Source organism: Fundulus heteroclitus, chromosome 1, assembly GCF_011125445.2.
Source record: "Fundulus heteroclitus isolate FHET01 chromosome 1, MU-UCD_Fhet_4.1, whole genome shotgun sequence".
In the NCBI taxonomy this organism is placed as follows: Eukaryota; Metazoa; Chordata; class Actinopteri; order Cyprinodontiformes; family Fundulidae; genus Fundulus; species Fundulus heteroclitus.
The window spans coordinates 23,595,415-23,606,121 of record NC_046361.1 but is presented as its reverse complement, the minus strand read 5'-3'; the positions used below and the strand labels follow the sequence as shown (position 1 = coordinate 23,606,121).

The 10,707-nt window shown below is 40.7% G+C and overlaps 1 protein-coding gene across 1 annotated transcript in view; it reads right to left on the bottom strand.

Annotated features, from left to right (window-relative positions):
* Positions 1–346: 346 nt before the first annotated feature.
* Positions 347–10,707, bottom strand: part of camkvl (CaM kinase-like vesicle-associated, like) — a 67,826-nt gene continuing 57,465 nt past the window's right edge. The window contains 7 exon segments of the mRNA XM_036138358.1: positions 347–2,789; positions 5,022–5,109; positions 5,205–5,283; positions 6,161–6,297; positions 7,384–7,459; positions 8,080–8,200; positions 10,392–10,617. Coding sequence (XP_035994251.1) covers positions 1,299–2,789; positions 5,022–5,109; positions 5,205–5,283; positions 6,161–6,297; positions 7,384–7,459; positions 8,080–8,200; positions 10,392–10,617 — 2,218 coding nt within the window. The 3' untranslated portion in view covers positions 347–1,298.

The window sequence follows — 10,707 nt, the reverse complement described above, 5'->3', positions numbered from 1 at the left end:
ATTAAAATGTTTGTATGATTTACCTTACACTGTTGTAAATTTGTACCGTTTTTAAGCAGCAAATACAATTTGACACCCGTGTGCTAGAATGGACTGTTCCAAACTGAGCGCAATGCCGTGTGGGACTTGTAGTGTATACGTGCGAACAGAATTGACAAGAGAAAACGTTGCTTATTGGCAAATGTCGGCTCGAAAACGGTTTTTGAGAGCTTGCAATCATACGTTGTAAGCAATGATTACGCAACTAAAGATTTGATTTTATTGATTTTATTGAAAGACTTGCAAACAGAGCACATTTTACAGTTTACATGGGTTCTGAATTAATGGTACTACTGGGGGGAAATACCACAGAACCTGAAATAGCACACACAGCCAAAAGCATAATGAAATATAGTGGGACGTTTTACGTGACACGTCGGTGGACATAGGAAGGGCTGTGTAAGTGACAATAATAAGGTATGTATATTGACCAAACAAGAAAAAAAGGGGGGAGGGGGGGGGGGGGGGGGGTGAAACAATGTTGGTGGACAGGATTTTTGGAAAACTGTGACAATAGGATTTTTTGTTTTATTTTTTGTCAGTGTGATTACAAAGCCTTTATACAGTGTGTTGCCTCTGGGTAATGTCCTTTATCTTCGCAGCAGTTGGTTAGAAACGCACATAACTTTGGGTCACAGTTCAAGTTTATCATCGTTGCACAAATAAAGAAATTGCGTGATCAGTTTTGATCAGTATTAATCAGTCTTTGTTACGTCTGCTTCACCGTTTGACTCTATGCCCCACCAAAAGATGAAGAGCTACATAAATGAAGTGGGGGTGGTGGGGGGGAATAAATGGGATAAGCTGCTTTGAAAAAAAAAAGCTATGCTTGCTAGAACAGGGAGTAGTTTACATTCTGGAAACAAATTAATTATCAGGAATCTAATTTTCTCTATTTATTTACAGTGTATAGAATAATACAGATGCACCTTTCCTCTGTTGTTATCAATTGCTTTTGATTGTTTATTGTACTTTTCATACCTTTGCAATCTGATGATCAAACTTTACTTGAGTGCTTGCATTTGCTTGTAATTGTGTGGCAGATATGCAGGCAAACAGTCAGGAGTTTAGAATTAAACAAGCTGTTGAACCGTGTTATGGCATACCCTAAAACAGCCATTTTCTATAAACCATACCAAACAGGAATAAATGCTTTGCAGTCAATTTAGTTATTGATTTTACAGTCTTTAAAATGGTCAAATGATAAATCCAAAATTCCAAATGGTTTGCAGTTGTGCATTACTTTATTCACCTCTGCCTCATAGTCCTTTGCCCATGCCAGCCCTGGGCAACTGGCTGGACGGAGCCGTGCCTCTCTGTCCGTCCTTGTCCTCCTGCTCTCTGCCAGCCTGGGGTGAGGTTTGCGTGGGCGGAGACGGTGGGGGATACGAAGGAGGAGGGATGCCGAGGTGGGGGAGTGTCGGCAGCGTCGGCCGTGGAGAGGTGGGAAGCGGCGGAAGAGTCGCTGAGGTCGAAGTCGAAGAGTGCTGAGATGGACGTGAGCGAGAGGCGGAGGGCGAGGCGTGCGTGCTCCTGGCCCGTGCCGGCTCGCTGGGACAGTCGCTGATTTGCTCAAGCAGCGAGGGCATGTCTCCCTCGATCTTCTCGAGCACGGCGGCCATTTGTTTTTCGATCTGCTCAATGACGCTGTCCATCTGCCAATCAGTTGTGGTGCTGCTCCCGACTCCTCCATGGTGTAGACCGGTGCCGTACATCCCTAACCCTCCTCCTCTGCTCGTATAGAGGGAGCTGTAAGGACTCCCGAAGCTCCCGGCCATCCCCATTCCCACAGACATGGCCTCTGGATTGTATGGCGTGGCATGACGGCCCAAGCTAGCGGAGCTGCCAGCCCCATAAGTGCCTTGTGCCGCTGCGGCAGGGGCCTTGGCTATGCTAAACTCGGCACTGTGTCTCTCTGTTTTTCTGATGTTCCTATCCCGACTTCCTACCGGACTGGCATCGCCTCGCAACCTAACGCCCAGTCCTACATCAACTCCACTTACCACCCCCAGCGCTGAAGTAACGGGTGCCACCACTGACCTTTCTGCAACTGCTTCAGGCACCTGTGTCTGACACCAGCTTCCATCGGTCTCGTCCCTTTGCATGCCTTGGGCGGCTGGTTTCTTCTCTTCCGAGGCTGATGCAGCAGGAGCAGCTGTCGTGCCATGAAGGGTTGCAGCCATTTTATGTTTGCTACTTTGATCAGGGGACCCAGATGCGTGCTGCCTGCCAAGAGTTACACTTGGAGAACTCTCCGACAGCTTTGATGGTCCGGGGCTCACCGCTGGGGTCTGTTTAACTTCTGAGGCAACTTTAGCTTGACCCAAATTGGCAGCAATTTTCCGTGTTCCATCTGCCGCCCCCTTCTTCCCCCCAGCCTTATGAAGCTCATCCTGTGCATGTTTAGGACCTGAACTTGTGGGGCCAAGAACGTCTTGCCCATCTAATGGGGACGTTAAAACAGGTTGACCCTCAGAGGTGTTTACTTCCTCTGGGTTTTCTCCTACTTTAACAGTACCCTCGTCTCGTTCCACGCCGGCTTGCGTATTTTCAACAGTAACCTCTAAAGAAACACTGCTCGATGTGATCCCTTCATCTGTCGTCCCTTTATCTCCCTCATCACTCGTCCCCTGGGAAACGCCCCCTTCCCCATCTCCTACCTGTTCCCCACCCCGAACCTCAGCTGAACTGTCGTTCAGTGCTTCAGTGTTCTTCAACCGTTGCATGAAGGTCGTCACGCGAATTGCTTTCTGCAAAATGAGAGGTAAAACAAACAAAAAACATGGTGAAGATGGCTTAATTAAACACGATTAGCTTTGCAAGATTTGTCAGAGACAAATTTTTGATAAAAAAAAAAAAAACGCCTGTTGAAACAGAATGATTTAGCAACATCATCCCAAAAGACTGAAATGTCATTTCTGTGGAGTGAAGAAATATTAGTGCCAGTTCTTTTACGTCCAAGAAGCTTTGACACATTATGTCCCGGTTCAAATCAATCTCACGACTCACACTTTCCAAGAAACTCCTTGACTGCTTGCCAGAGAGCAAAAGATCTTTGCGTAAACCCCCCGTTTTAATTGAAAAGTTTACTCGACTGATATCTTTTGACCCACAAGCACTGAAGGAGTCCAGGATAATATGTGAGCTTGGCAGTTGTTTGTAAACCAGGGAGCAGAATTCCCTTGAATTCATTGAAAAGCCGCTCAATCAAATGTGACTTACCTAAATAGCATCTGTATGCACACCGATCAGGCATTACATTATGACCACCTGTCTTACAAGTGTGACGTTGCGCCTCAACATCCCTGCCCTGAGGAGGCCTAGACTCCTCAGGGCCTTGAAGACATTCTGTGGTATCTGACAGCAAGTTGTTAGCAGCAGATTCTTGGAGTTGAGAGGAGGGGCTTCCATGGATCTTACTTGTTTGTCCAGGACAATCCACAAAGCCTCCATTAGCTTGAGATCTGGGCAATTTGTAGGCCAAGAACACCTCCAACTCATTTTTGTCATCCTCTGTCCATTTCCTAAATCATTTTTGGCTCGTGGCAGGGCACAGCGGCATCAGGGGATACCATTTTTTACTCTCACTGGTCTGCAGCTATGGAGCATAATTTGCAAAACACTGCGTTGCATTCTGACGGGTTTCCATCAGAACTAGCATTCAGCTCGTCTTCAATTTAAGCTTCATTTACTTGTTATTTGGATCACACGACTCAGTCTGTCCTTCTCGTGTGCATATGTGAGACTTGTGCTGTCCATGGCGCTGTCGCCGGCTCACCACTTTTCTCACTTTTCACCACCTTTGATAGATAAAGACCACAGGAGGCCAGGGACACTCCAAAGGAGCTGCAGCCATTGAGATGTTCTGACTTAGGCATCTATAGATCATATTTGGGCCCTTGATCACGGTTGCCAATTTTTCTTGGTTCTCACAGATCTTTAGAGCATCAAATGTTCACCTGCTGCCTAATGTATCCCCCCACTGACAGGTGTGGAGATATGAAGATATTACCAGTGTTTTTAGCTTCCCGTTAGTGGTCATAATATTATGCCTGGCTATGACTGGTGTATGTTTCGGATGTACCAACAGTATGGGGCAATGAGCCAGGATTTGTGTAAGAGGAACGCCAGAGGGCCTTACAGTTCAAATCACTGTAGTTCAACAGTCAACAGTGGCCAACATCCTTTAATGCCTTTCTGTTTCTCCAACTCCTTATCTACATCAATAAGAGAAAATGCAGCAAAGAACAAAACACTGTTCCCTTTGATAACCAGTACCTGTTTAACCATTAATGTTTAGACAAAATAGTGCAGATGAGGAGTAAGAAAGGTGCAGAGCGAGCCACTTTGAACATCTGAATCTTCTCCAGTGAAGAAAAGTGGAGCAGAGTGGATGGATCTCTTTTGGGACAGGCAGAGTGACAGCAGGAAGGAACAGAGCTTGAGAAGAAATTCAACATCCTAAGCACAATCAAGGCAACGTCTGACTTAAAGAGGGCTTTACAAAGGTCGACTCCAATATTTATCTTTACAAGTTAACACTGTCGTTAAATGAAGAGATAATATTCCACTTTCAAATGATATTTCATTGAATCACTTAATTTGAGTTTCTCCTCATGCTCTGTCCTTCCTCTCTCATTCATAATGGAAAATAATACCTTTAACTCCTGGGACCACATGGGGAAAGAAAGAAGAAATTTATACCTGTTATTCATGCTGTTGGGTCAGCACTGCCATCTTCTCCCTTCTTTGTCTTCAGTCATTTCGTCTCACCCTCCCTTAAGTATTTCCACTGGTTTTATTATTATTATTATTATCATTATTTTTACAAATTTAAAATACATCCCTGCAGAGTTTTGCCGTGAGCTCAAATGATTTCAGGCCACAGGAATCAGCTTATTCTTTCATTTACTCAGCTGGTCATTCTGTCATTTTACCTACATTGTTCATGCTACAAGCAGTGCAGTCGAGTGTGCTCATACCCGCCATTTGGCCTTTGCAAAGTTCTTCTCAAACTGCGCACATACACCATCCTTCAAGTTCTTCTCTGATGCACCATTCCCTGCAATCCTGACAGGGGAAAACACATGCAGGGAAACAGTGAATGAATGCACCACAGACATGGAATAGTCTCTAATCTCAGTGTTTTTACCATTTACACTTACCACTCATGCTGGAGCGCATCCTCCGCTGTGATTCTCAGCATCTGGTCAACTTCCATAAGTCTACATACAAGCCCCTTTGCTGAAGTAACAGAAAGAGATATGTTATATCATTGGTTTTGACAGCTTAAATGTAGACAAGTGCCCTGAAATTCATAAAGTTTAATGTATTTTATCTGGAAAAGCTGTAATAAACCAACACAATGTGGTGCATTATTACAAAGTGGAATGAAAATGAAACATGGCTCACAAAATATTTCACAAGTACAAATCTGAACACTGTGGAATAGATTTATTTTCAGATCCCAATATTCAACACTTTGTGGAAACCCCTTTGCTGCAATTATAATAGTATGTACTTAGTCGTAGGTCTCTACCAGCTTTAAATACGGTACATAGAGAATGGAAGGTTTGCCTCTTGTTATGTACAAAATAGCTCAAACCCCATCTCTTAATTACACTGAAGAAAGTGAACCAGGGTGGTTGGCCACTTTACGTTAACATTTCATTTCCAGTTAACACATAAAAAAGGTGTTTGTTGGGTTAAAAACTAAGAATTATAATGTTTACTAGAAAAAAAATCTATTTAACTCCTCAAAACTTTTTATGTGTTGACTGGAACACATTAATTAGTTGAATCCTGAAGTCAATTGGCTGCAATTGATTTTATTTGGGGGTGTCAGATCAAAGGAGACTGACTTACACTTTTCACATTTATATATGTAAAACAGCTTGAAAGGTACTTTTCACTTTCTCTCCACCTCATAAACATGCATCCCGTTATTCTACAACACCAAAATCCAAATAAATCCATTCACATCTGTTCTTGTACTGTGACAACATTTTTAAATGTTTAAGGGGTGACGTATCTTTTACATGGCAGTGTGCATATTGGCTGTCTGAATGTAGTGCTCAGAGGCAGTGGGTGTTTGGCGCCACCGTGTGTGTGAGGAAAACACCTGCAGGTGAAATGTCATCCCAGTAAGGAGAATCAAACTCAAAGTCCCCAGCAACGATGCGACAGAAGATGATGCGATTGTGTAGATCTGTGTTTTCTTCCTCCGTCTCATCATAAAAAGGCGGATTGCCCGATAAGCTGCCGGAAAAGTGGGTAGTTACATTAAAAACAATTCATGCTGCTATTTGTAGATTTCTAAATACAATCAAAACCAGTTGTTTGAATACACCGTATTTTAGGTCAGCTAGGATTACCACAACTATTCCTATTGGCTAAACGCCTGAATAATAAACAAGATTCATAACCTTGATAGAAGTTCAAATACATTTTCTTGGTAAAGTTGCCTTTTAAGCTGTGGGACTGGGATCAAACATTGTGCTTATGCTTAGGGGTTACGACAAGCTTCTCACGTTGGTTTCTCACACTGGGGTAACAGAGTTAAACTTGCTCACACGACTTTTTAGCTCTGCCCACAAAGGTTCAATGAGACAAAGATCAGTGCTTTGTGACAGCCACTGAAAAAACATGTTTAGTCCCATTTTTATGCTCAAAAACTAAACTCGTTGTATCCCTAAGTCTATTTGCAACCTATAATTTGGCTTTTTATGTGATCTTTGGAATAATGACTTCTTCCTCTTTTCTGCCCATATGGCAACCTAAGACTTTATTTTTTGTGTGGACAAACTCTTACCAGCTTTTGCTTTTGTCCTTTGGTTGATTTGCACATTTTGTACCAAAAGACATTCATCTTTAGGACAGAGAGCCTGTGTCTTTCCTAAACAGTGCAATGGCTTTGGACGTTGTTGTTAACAACTTGCATATAATTGTTCAAACTAAAGAACATGGCACCTTCAGACGTTTGTATCCAAGAATGAACTAGCTTTGTGGTGGGCCAAAATTATCTTCCTGACAAATCATCTACTTTCTTTTGATTTTCTCATGCTTTTCTAAATTCTCTAAAGGCATAATGATCTTTCTACGTGTCAATTTCTGACATTGAAGAAAGTAAGGTCTGACCTAAAACAGGGAAACAGGAAAGTCTAAATTAGTGTTGGAAAGAGAATTTTTTTTTTTGCGTCGTGTCTTTTTTTTTTTTTTTTTTTTTTTTTACAATGTTTGCAAGCATCCGATTGCATCTGTATAAGTAGAATTTTGGTTCAAGAAAAACTGTATTCATTTTGGTTGTTGCAGTTCCGCATTTCTGTATTATCGATAGAGACTCACAGTATGAACGTTATCACCCCCACTGCCCAGCAGTCCACAGGACGACCATATCGATGACGAGCCACCACTTCAGGAGCTGCAAAAAAAGAGGAGCAGATGCAGTGTTTGTGGGAGAAGCAAAAATATTCCTGGGTCCTTATACATCCCTCCAGCTCATCAGATTCTCGAAGTGCACAAACAGCTTTCCTCCAAAGCCTGGCTCCCATTACTCACTTTTTCCACATCCTTGTTCCCATCCCCACCTCTATTCTCTTTTCTTATTTACTGATTTCATTACTTGACTTATCAATATGAATAACTGCCCTGGCCTTTAACTGCGGAGATGACTAAAGCACAGCTTAGCACTTTCAGCTTGCCCTCACATAAACATCAGCAAGATGGAGAGGAGTGAGACAGCACACGGAATCAAAAGGCAGATAAAAAGAGACGCTAAATGGGAAGAGGAGGAGGAGGGCAAGGATTGGACCCTTTCAATCTCATTTATGCTTTTCTGGGTTTTATGTTTCAGAGTGAGTGTTTATCCTTTATAGATCATTTTCTTTCAATGCACCAAAAGTTCACAGAGAATTCAAGAGGGTAAAGGACAGCATCAATCTTCTTGTTTGTAAAATAAATGGGGAAAAAAATCGATGAAAAGATATACAATGAGGAAAGACAGCGATGAAAAGCAAACACATAGAAAGCAGCTTTGCCTACCGAGGTATTCAGGTGTTCCGCATGGCTCTGTAATTGGTCCATTCTCAAATCTGGAGAGGTAAAAGTCTCGAAGGACTACTTTTTTGTGGTTGTTTTCTGTGTAGTACATCAAGTTTTCCAGCTGTAAACGAATGAAGATAATAAATAAGAATCAATTTAACAGCAACTGACAAAATAGAATACCTAATGTGTTGAATTCCGGATATTTGTTACGCTTTTTAAGTCATAGGGCAAACGGAATATGAATTTTTTTCAACCAAGCAGAAACACCAAAAAAAGTATTACCTTTCTCTCAAACCTTTTAAATGGTTAAGGGCTGAGTAATTGTTTAAGAGAGATTCATAAACCGCCCAAGGACGATTCAGTTAAAGAGATTTCAAATGTAACAATAATCCACCTTATTGAGCACAATTATTCAAAACACTTGTGAGAGGTTATTTCTACAAAAGCAAGCAACTCCGGAGCTTCAAACTAAAGACCAGTGATCTAGTCAAACAGCTCAGCTGAACTCTTAACTTATCAACAGGCATTTACATGTTTATGTTCATGTTCAAGTCTGTGTTTGTCACCATTTAGGGTGCAGGTACAGTAATCATGCTCAGCATATTTGTGTTTTATTTGCATTACAATCTTGACAGAGAGGAGAGAGAAAATGACTTTTGATTTTATAGGTCAAGCGTGATTTAATAAAGAAAACAAGCTGTACAGAAGCTGTAAGCATGACCTATTTTAATCTGAATATGTCACTGTCATTCAGTTTGATGATGAACTGTAGGAGTCCAACCCTACTGGAGTAAATAAATTTCTACTTTCTACCAGTAGATGGAGTCTGAAGATAGATTATTCTGTTGGCTCATCTCAATTGTTTTATTTTAGGAATTACAGACAGAGATCTATGCAAACATGAGTGTCACTAGACATTCATTTGAGCCATACAGAAAACGTTTGCTCTCACAGTACAAATTCAAACTTATATGGTTTAATAGAAATAAATGATCACAGAATGAAAACCCCCCCAGAAAAAAACAAAAACAAATCAATTCCATGTGAAAACAATAAAAACATTGGAAGTAAATGTAGAATTAAATAATTCTAAATGTTTGGAGAGACCATAGATATTAACATCAGTTAGAAATCACAAACGATACATATACAATCTAAATGATCAAGAAGTATTTCAATTGTACGTAAAGCAAGGTACTTTCTATATGACAAATCAGTCCAACTACGTTATTCCCTCCTTAATGTATGAAATCTGAAAAATTGTGCTGGGGTTTAGGGTAAAATATCTTAAACAACATTTAAAATTATTGTGGAAACTACAGAAAATAGCTATAAAAATAATCAATAAAGCTGGCTATCTTGAACATACAAATATGCTATTTTACAAATCAAATGGCCTAAACTTTGTTGATCTGATCAAATACAAAACTGCACAAATTATGTACACAGTGAGACACAATCTGCTGTCTGTAAACACAGAAGCTGTTTTCAGACAGAGATGATTTCAGAAGAAAATATAATATTAAGAGTCTCAGTATTCGAACATCTAGGAAAACCTTTAGTTTTTCTATCTGTGAAGTGAAACTGTGGAGTAGTCTCAGTGCATCTGTTGTACAGGATGTGTCTCTGATGTTTAGTTTTGCTGTGTATGCCTTCGAGTGTATTTACTGTATGCATGCAGAAAAATAATATAATGCTACTTGTAACTTCCTAATGAACCTATTTGATCATAGGTTTTAGAAAAAGCTGAATGTTTAAACAAAACTATAACTGCTGATGGCTACCAAAGGATCCATTGAAATGTTCAGACGCGGAAAGTTGGGATTCTGAGGTACTGGTGTAGGGTTGAACAAGTTTATGCTTATTTGTACCCCATTATGACCCATTTTGAGCACAACATTAAGTCATATGCTGTGAATAGTATGAAACCTCTGTTAATTATATGTGCTATTTTATTTACCAGTGTCTTTTGTTCTTTTATTTTGTAATCATGTCCAAAATAAACTTAGACTAATAATAATTTAGAAAAACTTAAATGTCTAGTTGGTAACTTGAGATGGCAGAGAAATGCATTTATGTGTCTTTGCAAAGAATCTGTTGAACAAACACTGTGTGTTGCATTCTGGGACGTGACAGAGGTCAGTTTGCACCATAAAGTTGTTTTGTTCTCACCTCTACAGGCAAGTCAGCTGGTCTATATAGGGCCTTGCAAAAGTTCTCATTTTTATATTTTATGTTTGTTTGTGTTTTATTTGTATTTTATAAGACAGAACAAAAGAAAATAGCCCTCAGAGGCAAAGCGACTGTACCTTCAGGTTCCTGTGAACAATGTTGAGGGAGTGTAGGTATGCCACAGCCTCCAGGACTTGTCTGATGACATTGGAGGCGTCTCTCTCTGTGTAATTCCCTTGGTCCAGAATCCAGTCAAAAACATCTCCCCCTGTTGCACTACGGAGAGTTGCACACAAAAATATGTGTCACTTTACACAATGCCAAATATATTGGTCAATATACCCGCTGTTTTCTTTTTTCACACTGCAGATTAATCTTTATCTGGCTGTTAATGTGTTTTTTTTTTTAAACTGTCTGGAAAGTGCTTTGGTTTAGTTGGCCCTGAGCTATCAC